Here is a 23,123-nt window from a genome sequence, read left to right as displayed (position 1 = left end):
GAGTTGAGACCATACTTGTCAGGGTCACAAATGATCAGCTGCTCATTTTAGATGTAGGTCAGCCGGCTTTTCTGATGATACTGCTGGACTGGAATAAACCCGGCTGTGCAGCTGTCTGGTGACTGACAGGGAGTTGTAGCTTTGGTGAGTAAGTGCTGTTGCCAGTGTATCTGATGCTCCTTAGTCATAAGTGGAAGACGATAGTGACACCATTTTAGGGATTTTATAGGCAGCTTCTGCTGAGATGCTTCACTGTCTCTCAAGGTTCTCAACAAGTATGAAGCCTTACTGGTGTAGTGTTGGTGATACGGAACTATATATCTCTTGCCTTGCAAACTCTCCCCTTTGGTAGAATGCTTGGGTGATATTGCCAGCTGAATGTATCAAGCTATGACATCCTTGGTCCCAGTAAAGCAGAAGTCTTGCTTGTGGTTAGATCACAAGAGGAAGCTCTCTCTCCTTCCATGCTCTCACTTTTGAGGGGACTTCTGCTGAGGCAGCAAGTTTTAGGTATCACTTCTGCTTACAACTTCCGACAGCCCTGTGTTGGCTGTGGAGCAAAAGCGTTCACTCTCCTAGTGAAGTCTGTGCCTTTATTTTGTCCCACAGTGACAAATCTGACCACAGGAATATCCTTTTTGTGAGGCTGCTCTGCCACTTGTTCAGAACACTGCACGCTTGCTTTGTTGGTTTGCCCAACCATGATTGCATTATGTGCACCTGTAACAGGACTCAACCCCTACTAGGGCACCGTCTGGCAGTGGTACAGGCATGTCCTGTGTCTGTTTCCTCCACATTCCCCAGAGCCGATCAAATTGCTCATCTCCCCCACAGATCAAACCGACAGCCATCTCACCCACACAGAAATAGAATAGTATGAAAAGTTAAAATGCAGCAGTCCTCCATCCGTACACCACGGTGGCCTTCTCCACCTGACAGTCAACATGCACTCTGTTCACTAGTTCCTCTGCTTCCCTGTCTGAGGTCCTCCACCTCTGGTAATTCTCTGTGCTGCTTGCAACTCTTCTTCTGCAACCTACATCTCAGGTTTTCTGTGAGAGGACGCCCTGCAATGTTTTGCTCCCCAGGCCCTTCGCCTATGAGTCCTACCCCTGCTCATTGCAGTGGAGGAGGTTTGGGTTGGTTTTTAGGAAAAACTTTTCCACTAGGAGGGTGGTGAAACATTGGAATGGGTTACCTAGGGAGGTGGTGGAATCTCCTTCCTTAGAGGTTTTTAAGGTCAGGCTTGACAAATCCCTGGCTGGGATGATTTAGTTGGGGATTGGTCCTGCTTTGAGCAGGGGGTTGGACTAGATGACTTCCTGAGGTCCCTTCCAACCCTGATATTCTATGATTCATTGGAACCTCCCTCCAGGATCAAGCCTTTTGTTTCTGGGCGCAGCCTGCTCTGACTCAGCTGGTTCTCCCACATTACCTAGGGCAGTGGTTCCCAAACCTTTTTTTTTTTTTTTTCTTCCCCACGGACCACTTGAAAATTGCTGAGAGTCTTGGTGGACCACTTAATGATCTTTCCAAATGTTGTTTGTACTGTTAGCTAATGATTGTAAAGCGCTTTGGATAAAAATGCTATATTTAAAAAAAGTTAATAATAGCAAAGAGTATTTCGTGTGGGTATTCAACCACGAAAGCTCATGCTCCAATATGTCTGTTAGTCTATAAGGTGCCACAGGACTTTTTGCTGCTTATACAGATCCAGACTAACACAGCTGCCCCTCTGATACTTTATTATTATTAAATTTTTTTGCTCTACAAATAAAAACATACAACTCATATTTGAATATCAGTAGTCATTCCCCTGCCATGGCAGCCACCGATCTGGGCTGGGAAGGAGGGGGCTGTCTCTCCTTCTCTCCCCCGCCATGGCAGCCACTGGGCTGGGAAGAAGGGGGGTTTCTCCTTCTCTCTCCCGCCATGGCAGCCCCTGAGCTGGGCTGGGAAGGGGTTCTCTTCCCAGCAGCCGCAGCCATGCAGCTGAAGAAAGTTGCCTCTTTTCTCTGTCCACCGCAGCCTCGGATGTCCCAAATTCCCCCTACTCCCTCTTCTCACCCTCCTGCCCTCCCCCCCACCTCCTATTTTCCCAAAGGCCACCACCTCACCTTACATGTGCATCTTCTCCAGGCTCCAGGCACCTAAATAGTGGAGCCAACCCTGTGCGGCTCCACTAATCAGTTGGGTGGCCCTTCATTCTCTCATGTGCGGCTGCCCAGGCACGCACCTTAGAAGGAACTATCCACAGGCAACCTGAATGGAGCTCATGGACCACAGTTTGAGAACCTCTGACCTAGGGGGTCTCTGGACAAGCCTTCTGCCTGGCAGGTTTCTCATTTCTGGCCAGTTCTCTCCACTTGTGCTCATCTCATTTGTTCTCTTTCTGCCCCAGCAGCTCTGACCTACTGCTCTCTCAGATCTCGTGCAGCTCCCTCTGAGCAACTCACCAGATTCCTGCTTCTCCTTTTCTCAACTGGGCTCTGTGTCTTTATAGAGGGCATCTGCTCTCTATCAGGCCCTGTTGGGAGACAACTAACTATTCACAGGTGAACTAGACCCATTTCCCCCTTAAAGGGGCCAGTCTCCCTGTGACAGCACTCTACATTCTTTGACTGGCTACATATTAAATGATTCATTGACTTTCATCTGGGCCAGTTGATTAATCTCAGTTAACTCACGCAATCAACTCAAAAAATTAATTGCAATTAAAAAAACTAATTGCAATTAATCTCACTGTTAAACAATAGAATACCAGTTGAAATTGATTAATTATTTTTGGATGTTTTTCTACATTTTCAAATATATCAATTTCAATTACAACACAGAATACAAAGTTTAGAGCGCTCACTTTATATTTTTTAGTACAAATATTTGCATTGTAAAAATGATAAAAGGAATAGTATTTTTCAGTTCGCCTCATATAAGTACTGTAGTGCAATCACTTTGTCATGAAAGTGCAACTTACAAATGTAGGGTTTTTTGTTACATAACCGCATTCAAAAATAAAACGATGTAAAACTTTAGAGCCTACAAGTCCACTCAGTCCTTCTTCTTGTTCAGCCAGTTGCTAAAAGAAACAAGTTTGTTTACATTTATGGGAGATACTGCTGCCCACTTCTTAATTACAATGTCATCTGAAAGTGAGAACAGGTGTTCGCATGGCACTGTTATACCTGGTGTCCCAAGATATTTACGTGCCAGATGAGCTAAAGATTCATATGTCTCTACATGCTTCAGCCATTGTTCCAGAGGACATGCTTCCATGCTGATGACACTCATTTAAAAAATAATGCGTTAATTAAATTTGTGACTGAACTCCTTGGGGAAGAATTGTATGTCTCCTGCTCTGTTTTACCCGCATTCTGCCATATATTTCATGTTATAGCTGTCTCAGATGATGACCAGCACGTGTTGTTTGTTAAGAACACTTTCACTGCAAATTTGGCAAAATGCAAAGACAATACCAATGTGAAATTTCTAAAGATAACTACAGAATTCATCCCAAGATTTAAGAATTTTAAGTGCCTTCCAAAATCCGAGAGGGATGAGGTGTGGAGCATGAGCATGCGTCGGTCTGCACTGCTTTAGATCATTATCGAGCAGAACCCGTCATCAGCATGGACGCATGTCCCCTGGAATGATGATTGAAGCATGAAGAGACATATGAATCTTTAGTGCATCTGGCATGTAAATATTTTGAGATGCCGGCTACAACAGTGCCATGCAAATGCCTGTGCTCACTTCCAGGTGACATTGTAAACAAGAAGCAGGCAGCATTATCTTTTGCAAATGTAAACAATCTTTTTTGTCTGAGCAATTGGCTGAACAAGAAGTAGGACTGATTGGACTTGTAGGCTCTAAAGTGTTACATTGTTTTATTTTTGAATGCAGTTATGTAACAAAAAAATCTACATTCTTAAGTTGCACTTTCATGACAAAGAGAGTGCACGACAGTACTTGTATTAGGTGAATTGAAAAATACTATTTCTTTTGTTTTTTACAGTGTAAATATTTGTAATAAAAATAAATATTAAGTGAGCATTTTACACTTTGTGTTCTGTGTTGTAATTGAAATCAATATTTGAAAACCTAGAAAACATCCCAAAATATTTAAATGGTATTCTGTTATTAACAGTACGATTAATCATGATTCATTTTTTTAATCGCTTGACAGCCCTATTTTAAAGCCTTTAATTTTGTATAAGCTGTATATGTGTGTATGTGTGTATATATGTATATGTGTGTATATATATATTTGAGACCTCTTTATTAGACTGGATCTCTGCACTCAGACACTTCCTACCTTTTAAGGATCACACACTAACGACTTGGCAGGAGAGCAGGCTTTTACTATTGTGGGCCATAGGGTACAACATTCACTCCCCTTGGGCAACTGTCTGAGTCTCTCCCATGTTTAAAAACCAACTTTGTATTTCATAGGTGTTTTTTAACAGGAGCTCCATGGTGCATGCTTTCTCCTCCTTTTCATTTATTTTCTTTGTTGCACCCCTTTGATTTATATACAGAATATTCCTAATGTGGTGAGCAGCTGAAGCACTGGGGCTCTACGGTTGGTCCTTTAGGTTCCCCATCTTCCTCTTCCTTTCTGATGAGTCTCCAGGTTGGATCCATGTGCAGCATTGAAGTTCACTTCTCATTCAGTTTTGTATGATCTAAACTGCCATTGAGCTTGGGCTCCCCCACGCAAGACAGGGTTTGAGAAAAGCACAAAATCCATGGAGGATTAGATTCATAGAAGAAACAGGCCCTAGATGCTGCAGTAGAAGCCTTAGTTAGGTATAATGGTGTGTCCAGTTCTGGGTGCCACCCTGTGGGAAAGATGTGGACAAATTGGAGAGACTCCAGAGGAGAGCAACAAAAATGGTAAAAGGTTTGTAAAACCTGACCTAGGCGGAAAGGTTTAAAAAAAAACAGGCATGTTTCATCTTGAGAGAAGATGACCTGAGGTGGGACCTGATAAGCCTTCAGTTATATTAAGAACTGTTATCAGTTGTTCTCCATGTCCATGAGGGTAGGACAAGAAGGAATGGGCTTAATCTGCAGCAAGGGAGAGTTAGGTTAGATATTAGGGGAAAACTTTCTAACTCTAATAGTAGTTAAGCTCTGGAATAGGCTTCCAAGGGAGGTTGTGGAGATTAAGTGCAGGTTGGACAAACACCTGTCAGGGATGTTCTAGGTTTACATGGCCCTGCCTCAGCACAGGGAACTGGACTTGATGACTTCTTTAGCTCCCTTCCAACCCTACATTTTTATGATTCTGTCCAGCAAGGTTAGAAAGATAAACAGATCATGTGTGTTCTGTATCCCGAGATGGTTCTTCCTGCTTTTATTCCCTCTGCCCATTCTTTGCCTCATTGAGTTGCACTTTGAAGATACGCTTGGAACTTCACTCATGATCATGGGCTGAAAGCATGAGAGCTAGAGATCTGAGATCAGAAATTTGTCACTAGAACACTAGGGTCAGGCTTCTGGAAAGTTGTGACCTACTTTTCGTCCATTTTATTCCGATCGATGGACCAAGCCTTGTAATGGGATAATCTGTGCTTGATAACTGTTGAATCCCATTAGCTGCTCAATAATAACTGTTCATCTAGTCTACTATGCTGTTTCCAGCAGTGGGCAATGCCAACTAGCTGCTGGAGAGGAAAATGCAAGAAACCCCATAATAGGTGGCTGTGGGATAGTCCTATGGTGATTGGGTGAAATGTTCACTCACGTTAATGGACACGTACTAATTGTGTAATGAGAAGTAATATTACATGTGCATTTATTGCAACCATCAATACTCAAGGGTCTGTGCTAACCGTCAATTTCAACATCTAAGACAGACAAATCAAAGACTGGATGTCCTGAGCAACCCAAAGGAGAGGGTAACTTAGAGGTTTTTAAAAAATATTAACTCATGGAAAATCTTAACTGTCCCCACAGACATTATGTGCCCCTGTTTTAATGGTTAAATGTTCATCAGGTTACAATGAAAAGTGTGTAAATACTTGAAAAACAAGTTTGCGTTAGTTTCCCAAACCGTGTGTGCAAAGATTACAGGTCACTTGTCTTTCCCTTCTATTTTCAGACCGAGCTGCTAGACCTGTCTACGGTAGATGTCATCCTGATCTCAAACTATCACTGTATGATGGCACTGCCCTACATCACAGAGTATACTGGATTCACTGGAACGGTGTATGCCACTGAGCCCACTGTACAGATTGGCAGGTAAAAAGCCCTTTAATATTCTCTAATCTAGGGCTCCCCAACGTGGTGCCCGCGGGTGCCATGGCGCCCATGGGGGCATCTAAATGCGCCCGCGTCCTGGCCGACGGTCAAGCATCCGCCGAAATGCCACCGAGAGGCGTCGCCGCCGAAATGCCACCGAATTTCGGCGGATGCTCGACCGCCGCTACGGTCCTTCATCTGGCGCCTGCCAGATGAAAAGGTTGGGGACCACTGCTCTAATCCTTCCCCTTCACTACGAAGGAAAAGGTGTAAAGGACAGTGTGGGTAGAGGTGTGGCATCTTATGTTCCTAAGAGGCTTTCAGGCAATAGTTGAAAGTTAGCCAAGTCTTTACAGCTGAAAATGTATTGACTCAGGCCTTGTCTACACTACAGGACTATTTCGAATCTACTTAATTCGAATTTGTGGATTCGACCTTAATAAGTCGAATTTGTATATCCATACTAAATACACAAATTCGAACTTCTGAGTCCACATTCACGGGGCCAGCTTCGACTTTGGAAGCGGTGCACTGTGGGAAGCTATCCCACAGTTCCCGCACTCCCCGCTGCCCATTGGAATTGTGGGATTTCCCCCCAATGCATGCTGGGGGGAAAAATGTGTCGTCATTGAACCGTCAATCCCGCCCTCCCTCTCTTCCTTGAAAGCGCCGGCGGGAAATCTGTTCGCGCCCTTCTCTGGTCGGTTACAGCGCGGACGCCACAGCACTGTGAGCATGGAGCCCGCTGCGATCATCGCTGCACTTATGGCCGTTGTCAACTCCTCGCACGTTATCGTCCACCTCTTCCACAGTCAGATGCTGAGAAACCGGGCGAGGAGGCTCCGGCAGCACGGTGAGGAGAGTGGCGCAGACCTCTCACAAAGCAGGGTACGCCGGGCAGTGGAGATCATGGTGGCAATGGGTCAAGTTCATGGTGTGGAACGGCGATTCTGGGCCCGGGAAACAAGCACAGACTGGTGGGACCGCATAGTGCTGCAGGTCTGGGATGACACAGAGTGGCTGCGAAACTTCAGGATGCGTAAGGGCACTTTCCTTGAACTGTGTGACTTGCTGTCCCCTGCCCTGAAGCGCCAGGACACAAGGATGCGAGCAGCCCTGAGTGTGCAGAAGCGAGTGGCCATAGCCCTCTGGAAACTTGCCACGCCAGACAGCTACCGGTCAGTAGCGAACCACTTTGGCGTGGGCAAATCTACCGTGGGGATTGCTGTCATTCAAGTAGCCCACGCAATCGTTGAGCAACTGCTCTCAAAGGTAGTGACTGTCGGAAATGTCCAGGTCATCATAGATGGCTTCGCCGCGATGGGATTCCCAAACTGCGGTGGGGCTATAGATGGGACTCACATCCCTATCCTGGCACCAGCCCACCAGGCCAGCGAGTACATTAACCGAAAGGGCTACTTTTCAATGGTGCTGCAAGCTGTGGTGGACCATAGGGGACGTTTTACCAACATCAACGTCGGGTGGGCGGGCAAGGTTCATGACGCGCGTGTGTTCAGGAACTCTGGTCTGTTTAGACGCCTCCAGGCAGGCACTTTCTTCCCGGACCACAAAATAACGGTTGGGGATGTGCAGATGCCTACAGTGATCCTCGGGGACCCGGCCTACCCGCTAATGCCCTGGCTCATGAAGCCCTATACAGGCGCCTTGGACACTGAAAAGGAACTCTTCAACTACCGGCTGAGCAAGTGCAGAATGGTGGTGGAGTGTGCTTTCGGACGTCTCAAGGGGAGATGGCGGAGCTTACTGACTCGCTCTGACATCAGCGAAAAGAATATCCCCGTAGTTATTGCTGCTTGCTGTGTGCTCCACAATCTCTGTGAGAGCAAGGGCGAGACCTTTTTGGCCGCTTGGGAGGTTGAGGCAAATCGCCTGGCTGCTGTTTACGATCAGCCAGACACCCGTGCTGAGAGAATATCCCAGCGGGAAGCGATATGCATTAGGGAGGCTTTGAAAGCGAGTTTCCTCGCAGAGCAGGGTAACCTGTGACTGTCCACTTGATTTTAAGAGAGCCTGATCATAAACCAAGTTTTCCCCACTTCCCAAGGACGTTTTAAAACTAAGGACATGTTTTAGTAATTAATAATAAATCTTTCGTTGACTTTGCATTTCTGTTTCTTCGTTGAAACATGGAAGCATTCTGTGCTGGTTAAGGTGTGCACTGATGGGTGGGTTTGCAGGAAGGGGCGAGGGGTGCCGTCCTTGGATAGGGGTTACCATGACGGCTGTGGGTTTGGGCGTTGGAAGGGGTGAGGGGTGTGGGGGAAGGGTGAGTATCTGCCCCTGGATGAGGTCTCTTTTTGGGGCTCGGGGCACCGGGGAGGATCGTGACTACGGTCCAAATGCATGTGAAGGGAAGCCTGCCTTTACATTCGGGGATGTCAGGCACCAGGACCCTACACATCAAGGAAAGACCCGGGGCAGCATACACCACACAGACTGTCCCTGGTGCCTAGTGACTGCAGTCTGTGTGTGCCCTGCAGTTGACCCTGCCCCCAAGTCTGTACCCTGGTAATGTGGGCTATGCACTGCAATTAAAAATCCCCCCCCACACACACAAAGTCTTCTGACACGAGAAACGTGACGGAAACAGAGAGTAACAGCAAACCGCTTTTAATAATGTTATACACAGTGGGGGGTTGAAACTTGGATTTGGGACTGGGTGATCCTGTAAGGGAAGAACTTCTACAGATTTACAGCGCGAGAGGTGTCTTGTACATTAGCGCTCTGCTGCGGTGCAGTGACAGTTCTCACGGCCCCTACCGCCCCTCCTTCTTGTCACTTTGGGTGAGGGGGGGACAGGACTTCTTGGCGTTGGAGGGCGGTTGCAGATGCACTGCAGGGGGGCTCTCTCCTCCTGCCTGCGGTCTTGCAGAACATCTACAAGGCGCCGGAGCGTGTCCGTTTGCTCCCTCATTAGACCAAGCAGCGTTTGAGTCGCCTGCTGGTCTTCCTGCCGCCACCTATCCTCCCGTTCCAGGTGTGTGCGATGCTGCTGACACAGGCTCTCCCTCGACTGTCTCTGCTCTGCCGCCTCCGCTCTGGAGCTGGCCATCAGTTCCTGGAACATGTCGTCCCTTGTCTTTTTCTTTCGGCGTCTAATCTGAGCCAGCCTCTGCGAGGGGGATGGCGGGGCAGTCCGTGAAGGAGCCGAAGCTGTGTGATGCGAAAAAGTAGGTGATTTCCTTGAACAAATACATGTTTGCCAACAGTAAACACAGTCTAGTCATTTTCAGTTAAGAAGACCAAACAGGGAACCAAGTCTCAGGAGATCTCGGAACTAGTCCGAGATTTCGGACTACGCTCTCATTGGCGGCGCGATTGCACTGGATAGCGCACAAGCGAGGAGAGACAGCTGCATCCCTCTTGCACAAAGTCCTGGTAAGCCTTACAGTACAGACTGCTTATCAGATAGTGCTTAGCTGTGCTCTCCTGCTGGAGGCAATGTGCAAAGCAGAAAAGATGAGCGTTATGCGGCATCTCCCGCCAGTGACCGCGAAAGACCCCTGTATGCTTTTCCTCTGAGTCCTGGAACACGTGGCTGTTAAGCGAGGGTCATTCTTATGCAAAGTAAAACTCTGTTAAGCGAGGGTCATTCTTATGCAAAGTAAAACTCTGTTAAGCGAGGGTCATTCTTATGCAAAGTAAAAGTCTACCATGCACAATAGTAACAGTACACTAATTCCACTAATTAGATGCAGCACTTCCACAACGACATCACCCTGAGGCGTGTCAGGCGCACACAGAGAGAGCGGATGCTAACAGAAGCCCTGCACAGACCAGGACCATACGCTGCCATGCTCGTAGAGGCGATGGTCCCCCTCTACCTGAGGATGGCATGGCGCGGAAGAGTGTGCTTCAACGGAGCACCCAATAAAGCACCTCTCCCAAGAAACCTCTTGCTGAGGCTTTTCCAGCTGCTCTCTGAGAGCTTTTTTGAAATATCCCCAGAGGACTATTGCTCCATTGCTGTTTGTGTAGACCTGCTGTTTGTTTAGTTTCATATTTAAAAATGTTTATATAGTATTTCTATTTTTTATATAAATCCCTGTTTCTTAAAAAAATAAATGTTTCCCTGTTTGTAGCACTTACCGCCTGATCCTTCCCCTGATTCCGAGTCCTGGTTAACGGGCGGGGACGGTTGGTAGGGGATCTCTGTGAGGGTGATGAAGAGATCCTGGCTGTCAGGGAAAGCGGGAGTGGGTTCGATGTCGCCTGCGCCGTCCTCTAAAGACCCTTCCTCATCTTCCCCATCGGCGAACAGGGAGGGGGAACTGTCCCGGTACACTATTCCGTCCTCGGAGTCCACCGTCACTGGTGGGGCACTGGTGGCAGACCCACCTAGAATGGCATGCAGTGCCTCGTAGAAGCGGCATGTCTGGGGCTGGGCTCCGGAGCGTCCGTTTGCCGCTCTGACTTTTTGATACCCTTGTCTTAGGTCCTTCACTTTCACGCGGCACTGCATCGCATCCCGGCTGTATCCTTTGTCTTTCATGGCTTTAGAGACCTTCTCGAAGGTCTTCGCGTTCCGCTTGTTGGAGCGCAGCTCCGAGAGCACAGACTCCTCGCCCCACACAGCGATCAGATCCTGGACTTCCCGGTCAGTCCATGCTGGGGACCTCTTTCTATTCTGGGATTGCCCGGACTCCTCTGCTGGAGAGCTCTGCATCGTTGCAGGTGCTGCGGAGCTCGCCCCGATGTGCAACCAGAACGTCAGATTCAAACCGCCCAGACAGGAAAATGAATTCAAATTTTCGCGGGTCATTTCCTGTGTGGCTGGCCAGAGAATCCAAGCTCGGACTGCTGTCCAGAGCGTCAACAGAGTGGTGCACTGTGGGATAGCTCCCGGAGCTGCTAAGTTCGATTAGCATCCACACCAAGCCTAATTCGAGCTAGCAAGTGCGAATTTAGCGTTACTCCACCTGCCGGGGTGGAGTACCAAATTCGAACTAAAGAGCCCTCTAGTTCGAATTAAATGGCTTCCTGGTGTGGACGGTTGAGCGGTTAGTTCGAATTAACGCTGATAAATTCGAATTAAAGTCCTAGTGTAGACCAGGCCTCAGTGTTTTCCAAGCTCTGTGGCTGGCCCTGCTGTGAGTGCTGTGTGTGGACTCGGGGCAATAGTGCACCCAAAACAGGGCAGCTCCAGTAGACCCATTGTGACTTGCAGCAGTATAAATCCAGTATTGCTGACCTCAAGTCTTCAAAAAGCATGATGTTTAGGCTTTGAAAATCATGAGATTTTAAAAAACCCAATAAACTAGAGGGTTTTTTGTTTGCCTCCTGGTTTTTGGGCCTTTGGATGTGTCACATTTGCAAGCTTTGCTCCACAACCATGAGGATAAGAAACTTGCTTATTTTAAAATGAAAACTCAGTCTCCCATAATCACATGACTCCAGTTGCTGAGGCTTTAAGGGAAAACAAAAGTCAAATATTATGAGACTCAAGATAAAATTGCAAGACGTGGCAACACTGTAAAGGTTACTGCAGAGCCCAGTTTTGCAGCCCTTACTTACCCCAGTAGTCTTGTTGACTTCAGTGGATTCATCCATGCAAGTAACGGTTGCTGGATTGAAACTGTTTAATGTATGCAGTGTAGTTGTAGCTGGGTTGTTCCCAGAATATTTGTGAGACATGAAGGGTGAGGTAATATCTTTTATTGGACCAACTTCTCTTTGTGAGAGAGGCGAGCTTTGGAGCCACACAGAGCTCTTCTTCAGGTCTGGGAAAGATGCTCACAACAAAATGCAAAGTGGCACAGATTAGCGTAACTAACTATTACTAAATAATCTGTTCCAACCCTGGTGTTTGCTAAGCACAGAATGGAAATAACATGGCAAATATTAAAAAGTAACAGGCTGCAGTCTTCTCCAGTCTCTGTCGTCATGTAAAATATATATGTATATTCTGGGAAACGTCCTCCTACAGCTTTTCTTCATAAAGGAAGGCATATATAAATTTTTGAGATCTGAATGGTTAGTTCAAATGTAGTATCACTCTAATACCTGATACAGCCTCTATCTTGAAGACTGCATCCTGAAGTTGCAGGAGATAAGACTTAACACTAACATTGCACTTGACCTCTTCAAAGTGCTGGGCAGATATCAGCTAATGGGTCTTTTCCATCTCTAACTTGTATGATCGTATGATGAACGTGTTGTAACACTAGCCTGTATTCTAGAACACATCACCCAACCATAAGCCTATGTGATCATGATGGTCCCTTCTGACCCTAACATCTATGAGCCTAACGGGAGAGAAATATGGTAATGTCCATTGTCCTTCCATTTTTTCAGATGAGCCAAAAGTCTGTGGGCAGGTCCTCAGCTGGCATAATCTAGCATTGTTCCGTTGACTTCAATGAAGCAATATTGATTTATACAATCTGAAATTTCTGACCCTGGAAGTCTGGAATGGTGTGGCTTTTTTCTTGTTTTAGCCTATAAGGAAGAGAGGATTAAAAAAAAAAAACCATACCCCATCCTATGAATTTTTATGCAGTATGTTAGTAGCTAATGCAGTGACTGTCATTGTAATGAAATATTCTAATTTCATGCAATGAGAATTTGTGGTGTTTTTGTGTAATGGTAGTAATGGTTCCTTTGCAGACTTCTCATGGAAGAGCTGGTGAATTTTATTGAACGTGTGCCAAAGGCTCAGTCTGCTTCCTTGTGGAAGAATAAGGAAGTGCAGCGGTAAGGAACAACTTGTTTTTTAACTACAGTGGATGTCAAACGTTCACTGGAATGATGATTCAGTTGCTGGACTTGCAGTCTTTAATATAACCAGAAAAAGAGTCCTCAAACAAATGTAGATATTGTTTCTCTTCTGATATTTTGCATGCTGGTGTCTTTTTCCAAACAACTAGCCAAATTAATTCTTAGGAAAATGTGTGCCTAATACACGAAGGCCTGATTCTGCTCTCACACTAGTTTAATTCCATTGACTTTACAGAAGTGACTCCTGATGTAAACTGGTGTAAATGAGAGTAGGCTTGAACTGTTATCCATGCATCTCTAATGTGCCCTTCATCCTGGTATCCAGATTTTGTATGAATAGTTAAGAGTAGCATCATTTCTGTCAGGGCTGGCAATTTCTGGTGGAAAAACTAGTTTAGGATAGGGCACAGGTAAATACAGATTTAAACCAGGAAACTGGGCAAAATAATAGCATCAGGGTTCAGGAAGCGTAGAACAAATCTTTTCAAACTGTATACATCTATTCAGAGCTGAGGAACAGGCTCGGCCTAACTACTGCATCAAAGTTGGTCTTCTACAGAATGCTGCATGGCCAGATGGACCTGGACTGGCAGTCTGCAACTCTGCGTGCTTCTGGCTGCTTAATGCTTCAAGCCTACAACTCCACATTAGGGTCATTTTCATATAATCAAATGGGTTTTTTTCCTTTTGTTTATATAATATTGAAAACTGAAATCAGTCGTGATGTATAACTTCCTTGGTGTTGTGTGCATTTTAGTTTGAGAAATATCAATGTTCACTATGATAATTACATGTTAGTATTACACCTACTGCAGTTGTCCTTTATTCGTACAAGCTTAAGTTAGTCCACTGCCTTATGTAACCACAATTTGAATATGTAACTAAAATCAAGCGTAATGTGTACTTTAATGAAACAGTTTTAAAAATAGGAAATGCCTTAAATTGGGGCTAACTAGCTTTTTCTAAGGCAATAAAAACCATGATTTTACCTAGTAAAAACCACCTTTGGTAAATACCATGCCATCCTTGATTTTAGAAGTTCAGTTCTATAGCAGGGTCATTCTTGGCGGTCATATTCCAGGAGAAATGCTGTCTACCCATCTGCAGTAGCAGTATCTATTTCAGAAAGGGTTACACCAAGAGATGAGCCTTGCATTGTTGGCCTGACCCAACACCCATAGAAGCCAATGGGTCTTTTAATTGGTTTTGTTGGAGTTAGAACAGGCTCTAAAGAGGGCAAGACGTGGGTTCATTCTGCTCTCCACTGTTTTTCAGCCTGGGAACTGTCTGCCATGGTTTCAGCCTGGGAACTGTCTGCCATGCTCTCTGTCAGCTGCACCTGTGGTAGCGGGGTGCTGATGAGGATGGCGATGGAGCCAGAGGCAGTCCCTGAGCTAGGTAGGACCTAGCCTATTGAACTGGCTAGAGAACCTGTGTACAGCATGGAATACAGTGTGATGAGCTGTAGCCAGCAGTCTTAACTAGAAGACAAGCTGCTACTAATTCCTGCAGCCTCCAAAGGGATGATGTCTAAAGCTTATCTCAGGCCCAAATACTTTGTAGGGGAGGGCAGAGGAAATGGGTAGAATAACCTTCTGCCAGCATGGTATTGAAGAGTAACCAGTAAATAAACTCAGCAGAATTTGATTTTTTTTTAAATAATTTTGATTTGATTTTTCAAGCATTTTTTTTCTGTTTTTATCAGTTTAAACGTTCGTAGTTGTGGGAAATGATGGGGAGTCAGACAAGAATTATTTAATGATAGTAAATATTGAGAATCAGAAAGTTAAAGCTCTGTGACCATTAAACCACAAATTGTCAACATCACAGTCAAAATATTGTAAGTAAATAGCTTTAAACTCTAGTAAGAGCTCAAGCAACATTTTTCTTTCTTTGCCTAACTGTACATTTCAGTTATTATCAGATATTTGTGTGTGCGCACAGGTATGGTGAAATTGACATTTACAGATAAAAATCTAATCCTTCCAAGCCTATCAGGAACCTTACAATGCATCAGTAGCAATATAAGTGATCACTACTCTATGACTAGCCTGATGGATCAGTGGTTTCCGGTACTTAATTTGAATGGGGGACTGAGACCAACAATTCTGGGTTCTATTCCTGGCTCTTTCAGTCACTGACTGATGCTGGGCAAGCCTCTTAGCTCAATTTTACAGAGGCAGAGAGAGGTTAATCACCTTCTAAGGGTGTTGTGGGCTTAATTAATGTTTGCAAAGTGCTTTGAGATTCTAGGTGACAAGTGTCATGTAAGTGTAAATGAAGCTGATTATTATAGCATTTAAGCTAACATCCACTAGTCCACAAATTAATACCTGATTAATAATACGCTCAGGGTAAAAATGGCATCAGTTATGTAAGAGGATCCTATCCTTGTTGTTGAATTTCAAAGTTTTAGAAGTACCTGGTGGCTGCTGCTGGAACAGAATACTTATTACTTTCGAGTCTGTAACTTTTTAAAAATTTTCACCCTGATCAATCACCATTATTACTTTACAGCTCAGCTCATTTCACGCGGAATAGTTAGTATGAAACACAAAGTATTATCTTCATGAAAGCGCTGAAGCAATTTAAATGCCAATACTGTAAAAAATAAGTGCCTTATAGTGGGGGGCACTTTTCCATTACCAGATTCAGCATGAACTAATTACTTAGCAAGTTTTATTACCAGTAGTTTTGATTTTAACTGAATAGGCGTTTGAAGGTGCTATAGAAGCTCAACCTTCATATTGACTCTGATCCCGCTAAGTCCTGGTATTGTGGGTGCTCAACATGCCTATTTTCCAGTGTAGTCATTAGTAGAGGCTAGGCACAATTCACTTCTGGAACTCATTGTTGCAAGATATGATTGAAGCTAAGAGCTGAGCAGGATTCAGGAAAGTATCATTTTATGTAATGAGAACATTGAGAGTTGCATTTGTAATGAGTTAATAAACCCAAACATCTGGAAGCAAAATAGACTCTCACACTTCAGACTCTAATTAAGGGGTATTAGAAAATTTCCCCAAACTTTCCCCAAAGGCAGGTTATTCCACAATTACTCATTTAATAGTTTCCTCTAAAGTACTTGGAACTGGCCATTGTCAGAATAATGGACAAGATGGGCCAGTGGGCTGACCTGATATGGCAAGTCCTCCCTTCCTCCAGCTGGAAACAAGCCGGGTAAACATTAGGCATGGTCCTCTGTACTGAGCAGGATTGTCATATTTTACAGATGCGGGAAACTGAGGCACGGGCGTTAAGTTAGTTGCCCAAGGCTGGGCCAGGGCAAAGTTAAGAACAAAGTCCAGAAGTTCAGCTGCTGGAGTTCTCATAAGGACCATTAGAATGTGCTACCTCCCATTACCTTGGTCTTATCCGCACAGAGGTTTTACCAACTGCCCCTTCATCCACCCAAATATGTCTGACAGCCATGAGAGGGCACAGTGGGGTGACCATGAGGAATACATAAAGCTGAATGCCATCAGCATATAAGTCGTGTTTCAGCCCATAACCCTTACAGTTTCTTCTGGCAACCTCATACACAAGCTGAAAAACAGGGTAGTGGTCTAAAACTGCAGAATCCTGGCAGGGGCACTTCTGAAGAGCAAATGCCAATCACCGCCTTAACACGTCATTCTAGGAGTGAACTTGACCCCCGAAGAGTGGTTCTGCCCTTCCTGCTGGGGATTTTAACATAGTTGATCTTCAGAGACTGAGAATTATGTCCAAGGATGCTAGAAACTTACCTTTGTCAGCAAGGCGGACCCCCATTTTGTCTATTGTAAGGAGACCATTCTGGGAAGAATAGGCATATTGTGGCATTCAACAGTAAATAGCTTCTCATGGCAGGTACAAGACACTTCATTGAAACTATTGCCTATAGATCTTGGACTCCTATCTGCATTGTCTCGCCCCCTGTTGTTTTATGATTTCCCAAAAGAGGCCTCAGACACTTCATTTGCCTCCTTAACCCTTTTCCTTTCAGCCAGCGTGCACTGGAATTGCAGTCATTGCGGTAGGCATGCATGATGGTCTTGGCAAGAGCTGGCCTTAATCCTTTCTTCAGTATGTTAAATTATGGAGAAGTTCTCTGAACTAGTAGACATAACAATAAATTAAATTCCTTTAAGCAAATTGATCAAAGAAACTTGACCAATTTTCATAAATCATGGGAAACTGGTTTGAATTAGCCTTTGATTTAGCATTAGTTTAATATACCAAAAAACCTATTCTTCTTCCGTGTTTTGGCAGCCTCTGCCTTGGTTCATGTTGCTAAAGAAGATTTATTTCCCTGAAGTTAGCCACCCCTCTTACAGGCTGTGACACTACAGTTCACATCTTCCCCTGACAATGCTGGCCAACTAACTTGCAAAAAAAAATAAAATATATGCAATGTATGAAAAATAGAATGGATGAAGTTTTCTGTGGTGTGAAAACTCAATATTTCCGTCCATGGATGTCAAAGTGCTTTGCAACATCAATTAATTTATCCTTGCAAATTCCCTCTGGATAAAAGTATTGTTTCCATCTTACTAATGGGGAAACATGTGACCTAGGGCCTCTGAGTCCCAAAGTTTGCAGCAGAGCTGGGAATAGGCGTAGGGTCCCCAGATTCTGGGTCCTGTGCTTTACTCACAAGACGAGGCGAGGTGGCAGTGGCAGTGGCCTGTCCCTGCTTCTCATTAGCCAAGAACAGCGGCGGCTCCAGGCACCAGCACTCCAAGCGCGTGCCTGGGGTGGCAAGCCACGGGGGGGCGCTCTGCCGGTCACTGCGAGGGCGGCAGTCAGGCAGCCTTCGGCGGCTTGCCTGCGGAGGGTCCGCTGGTCCCGCGGCTTCGGCGGCAATTCAGCAGCGGGTACACTGAATCCGTGGGACCAGCAGGCCTCCCGCAGGCAAGCCACTGAATCCGCGGGACCAGGGACCTCCCACAGGCAAGCCGCCAAAGGCAGCCTGGCCTGCCGTGCTTGGGGCGGCAAAAAAGCTAGAGCCGCCCCTGGCCAGGAAAACCTCCCAGCTCAACCTTCCCCTCACCCTGGGAACTGGCCGGTCCCCAGAGTGCGAAACAACATGGAATGAGTTCTAGGAGCTGAAACACTCCAAAGACCAATAGAAATAAAAGTCTAGGAGCCCAGCAGGAAATCCTGAGAATGCCCAGATCCCATTTGATCTTTACAGGCTGCTGCCTGCCCCTCTGAAAGATGCAGTGGAGGTGTCTACGTGGAGGAGGTGTTACACCATGCCCGAAGTGAACGCTGCACTCAGCAAGATCCAGCTGGTGGGATATTCTCAGAAAATTGTGAGTATCGATACAGCTAATGTCAGGCAAACAAAAGCAACCTTTTCCCCCTTCTCTTTTGTCTTTGTAGGAATCTTCGAGCGCCCTCATTTTCCTATGCTCGGCACCCATTCTGGATGCTGTGTGGGGGCTGGTCACGCTAGCCTGGAGGGTGGGACAGGATTCCATTCAGTGCCCCACATCACGACCCCACCTGCCTTGTGAGGAAGATTCCCCTTTGGCAGAGACAAAGCCAGCTATCTGGATTCCTCAGGGGAGGCTAGTTTTAACTTAAAGCTGAGATACATAAAATTAAAGCTGGCCCAGTGGGAGGTGGGGGTGTCTTCTGAATTAGCATATCCTCTGGGTTCCCTGGCCATATCCACAGCCAGTACATCTCACTTCTGGGAATCTGCTGAATGTCTCTGCCTCCACTTTTCCACCTCCTCCCGTCCCCCAGTTAACTGGAGTTTGTGAACACTTTGCACTGGGGCACCCCACCCTCTCTGCACACTTCTCCTTTGGGGGCCCTTTGCTGGGGTTTTCTGTGCCGTAAGCAAGTGCACATCCTAGAATGAATTAAACCCAACAATTCAATAGCCTACCTTTAGGATAAGGCAGCGGTCACCTACCCGTAGATCGCGATTGACTAGTCGGTCGTGGAGCCTCTGCCAGTTGATCGCAGTCTCCAGCCACTAAAAGTCCCAGTGGCACAGTGGGGCTAAGGCAGGTTCCCTGCCTGCCCAGGCCCCATGCCACTCCCGCAAGCAGGCGGCACGTCCCTACTTGGGGATAGGGGGGGCGATGGGGTCTCCGTGCGTTGCTCCTGCCTGTAGGCACAGCCCCCGCAGCTCCCATTGGCCGGGAGCTTTGTATAGCAACTAGATAAAGATACATTGAGATATACCTATTTCATAGAACTGGAAGGGACCCCGAAGGGTCGAGTCCAATCCCCTGCCTTCACTAGCAGAACCAAGTACTGATTTTGCCCCAGATCTCTAAGTGGCCCCCTCAAGGATTGCACTCACAACCCTGGGTTTAGCAGGCCAATGCTCAAACCACTGAGCTCTCCCTCCCCCCTAGGGAGGGCTTAGATTTGAATCAGTAAACATTAATAGTAATTCACCATTATTTTGACTCCTACATCACAAATGTTGAATCAATCATTTACTTTATTCATTTTATGTGCCTGTGAATCTGAGGCCCTGGATTGTAAACTGTTTGGGAGAGGGACCATGTCTTTACCTGTTTTGTGAGGCATCTAGTATGTGTTTGGATGCTTAAAATATATATATATTGCAAGATTCATCCTCTTAGCTTTGTAGCCACAAGGTAAATCATGGTGGTCATAACTGCCTATTTTCCCAGTAACGCATCACTGCATACAGACAAAAAACATAAGCTTTGTAGAACAAGAGGAAAGGAAACAACTAGATAAAAGAGCACTGCTAAGTAGTTTACACTCAGGGTATGTCTACACTTACTGGGGATTGATGCTGCAGCGATTGATCTACTGGGGGTCGATTTAGTGGGTCTAGTGAAGACCTGCTAAATCAACCGCAGATCGTTTTCCCATCAACTCCGGTTCTCCACCAGAACGAGAAGGATAAGGTAAGTCGACAGATCCAGCACGGTGTAGACACCGCAATAAGTCGACCTAAGCTACGTTGACTCCAGCTACATTATTCACGTAGCTGGAGTTGCGTTACTTAGGTCGACTTAACCCCATAGTGTAGACCTGCCCTCAGAATTTAGGCTATTTTTGCGTGTTTGTAGAAGGAGAGGCTGTTCCAAAACCATCTATGGAGAATAGTTTCAATAGAAATAGTCTTGTGGGGGGAGAGGAGGAGTGAGTTTGTCTTTAAATATAAAACCTTCTCCTGCTATCTTCCCCATCCAAACAGAAGTCTTGCACTAGTGCAGGAGGGGGTGAAATTGTTTCACCTGGGCACTAAAAAAAGTAAAACTCTAAATTATTGAGTTTTTTAAAAAAAAAATCCTCTACTCATCTAATTGCTAACCACAGTGTTGTTAATAATTATTTATAATAAGATCTCATCAGTGCTCTAATTTGTGTCTGTTTGTTCTCTTCAGTTTATTTCTCTCAACCTGTTTTTTCCCCAGGAGCTGTTTGGTGCTGTGCAGGTTACTCCTCTCAGTTCCGGCTATGCACTTGGAAGCTCCAACTGGATTATACAATCACATTATGAAAAGGTGTCCTATGTTTCGGGGTCCTCGCTGCTCACAACACACCCGCAGGTACAAACACTCTCTTGAAATTTGATAGAACGATTCCATTTCCGGAGGTGGGGAAGTGAATTTGGGGCTCAATAAACAGGGGCCCTCACTTCACTGGGGTCGGGTCTGATGGCAGCAGGCACCTTGTAAAAGTTTCCCCATCTAAGCTGTACTAATGCCCTACATTTGTAATCAGCCAGACGTCCTGGTTAGCATTAAGCAAAGACTGCCACTCTGTTAAGCGGATGAGCATCCTCTAGGTAGTAAGGTGAGATGACTAAACTCTTTGTTACCAGTGATCAAATTTTAACCCAATCTCCAGAAGTAAAAGTCTGCTGCTCTAATTTAAAGGGCCATGTTAACTCTAGAACTTTCCTCTTTAAATACAGCATTGCTTAATAAAAAACCTGTATAGACTCTAAAGACAGTTCACAGGCTGCTTCTGTATCACTTCTGAAAGGTCCTTGCTTTGAAGGAATGATGGCTAACTGGATGCCAGCCTTTCCCCCCTGCTCTGCTAAGGGTAAAGTCTGTATAATGCTGTACATGTAATTTCCAGTAAATTAATTCTCTCAGAATCCATAAATTTTTAGTGGAAAGAATGGCTGGGAGTTCACAGTACTAAGTTGTCACTTTCAATAGTTAAAAGAGAAGTATTAGCAGGAGGTTTTAATAAAATAATTTAAAAAGGTTAGGTTCATTATCAGTAAGTAACCTTGTCCCAAGGAGAGTATCCTCTATAATCTCTGCTGTTGAGTATTGTGCATGCAAAAGCTTGACAGGTAATTTTCATGGTCCCTTTATAATGCAGCTGTATTTACAATAGATAACATATTGGAGTCTCTAAATCCCCATCCTTTTTCTCCAGACTGTCTTGGGTTATGATCTTTCTTGTTTTCAAAGTGAGGCAGGGTTGATTCTTGACATGTTGAAGACCTCCATGGGAAAATCTTGGTGCTGTAGGAAGTAGTTTGGGTAATTCAGTAGATGTTGCTCTTCTTTCTTAAAAACAACGAGGAGTACTTGTGGCACCTTAGAGACTAACACATTTTTGGGGCATAAGCTTTCGTGGGCTAAGACTCACTTCATCGGATGCATGCAGTGGAAAATATAGTAGGAAGATATACCAACTATAACAAGACTGATCAATTAAGGTGCTGATAATCCTGCTGAGAATAGGCCACCTTAATTGATTAGTCTCATTATAGTTGATCTGGCAACACCCAGTGTGTCTGTGTGTCTGTGTGTGTCTGTCTGTCTGTCTGTCTGTCTTCCTACTGTATTTTCCACATGGCTACCACTCTGAAACCTGTCGTCTTTCTCAGTTAGTACTGAACTAACACCCAGTAGTGTCAGGAGGCCCAGTGCTGCTACAAGCACCATCTATTAAGCCATAACTTTCCATGCTTCATTTCCATCCAAAGGTATGTTCTCTTTTTGTTGGAAACTTTGGGCAAAATCCCTTCATCTGCTCTTCAATTCTGAGTGTGTCTTTGAGGAGGAGGTGGCAGCATGTGAGAAAGTGTGAAGGTGCCTGTTTTGAAAATATAACAAGTGGGCAAAGGAGGCTGGCTTTACTGACTGACTGAAGGCAGGAGTTGATATCTTGATAATGAATGAGAGACCATAGGTAGGGTGTGGGAAGGCCATGAAGGGCCTTGAAAGTGAAGAAAACTAACTTATATTTGATGTGGTAGAGAAGGAGAGTGCAAATAAAGGGTTGCACTGGTCAAAAGTGATAGAGTAGGAAATAGAATTGATATGAATGGGGCAAGATTGTATCTTTCAAAGCCAGAAAAAAGGATGTTGTCATAGTGGAGACGTGAGATGAGAGTCTTAGTTTTGTGTATGAAGAGGAAAGGCTGTACCTTAGAAATGTTATGCAAAAAAAAAAATGGCAAAGACTTAGACATAGCCTGGGTGTGAGGAACTAGAGGGAAGTCTTCGTTGAAGAGGAAGCCCAGGTTGTGGGCTTGAGTGGCAGATGGGATGATGGTGCTGTATGCAGTGGTCGAGAAAGGAAGTAGCAGGAGGGCAGGAGAGAAGATGAGCTTGAACTGACAGCTAGCCCCACATGAGGAGATGTCGCAGAGATTTTAGTTTGGACAGAAGAGACTGGACTAGCGAGGTGATCTGTGAATCACCTGCATAGAGGTGATAGTTGAATTTATTTGTGGATGAGATTGCCCAGAGATAAAGTGGAAAGGGAGTGTTAGCAGGATGCTCCCCTGGCTTTGGAATTAGTCTGCAGAATTCACTTGAGTCATTTCACTGGGTAGGGAGTGAGACCAAAGCCAATTTCTGGCTCCCTTGTCCTACGCTTTTTATGTTTTCTCTTAAACACACACCTCTCACATTAATGTTTAAGCTTATTCAGCTAAGATTTAAAACAGTGGTTCCCGAACTTTAACAACCTGTGAACCCCTTTCACTAACACGTCAAGTCTCATGAACCCCCTCCTAAAAATGAATATTTCCAGGGATTTTCTCCTTTATCTGAGTATAATTAATAAAAGCAGTGATCTTGAAATATAATATTTGGTTTTATGACATACTTATTACACACTATTATTAATTATTTATCATTACAGTATCTTTATTATATTATGAAAACGGCAACACTCTTCCA

The 23,123-nt window shown here is 45.2% G+C and overlaps 1 protein-coding gene across 2 annotated transcripts in view; it reads left to right on the top strand.

Moving 5' to 3' along the window:
- INTS9 (integrator complex subunit 9) overlaps positions 1-23,123 on the top strand; it is an 88,583-nt gene that overhangs the window by 20,773 nt on the left and 44,687 nt on the right. For both annotated transcript variants that reach the window (XM_045011890.1, XM_045011891.1), the window contains exons 5-8: positions 6,104-6,243; positions 12,871-12,957; positions 18,158-18,278; positions 20,382-20,516. In XM_045011890.1, the coding sequence (XP_044867825.1) occupies positions 6,104-6,243; positions 12,871-12,957; positions 18,158-18,278; positions 20,382-20,516 (483 nt within the window). The remainder of the gene's footprint in view (positions 1-6,103; positions 6,244-12,870; positions 12,958-18,157; positions 18,279-20,381; positions 20,517-23,123) is intronic.

This window comes from Mauremys mutica, chromosome 3, assembly GCF_020497125.1.
Source record: "Mauremys mutica isolate MM-2020 ecotype Southern chromosome 3, ASM2049712v1, whole genome shotgun sequence".
NCBI classification, from domain to species: domain Eukaryota; kingdom Metazoa; phylum Chordata; order Testudines; family Geoemydidae; genus Mauremys; species Mauremys mutica.
This window is presented reverse-complemented; position numbering and strand designations above follow the sequence as displayed.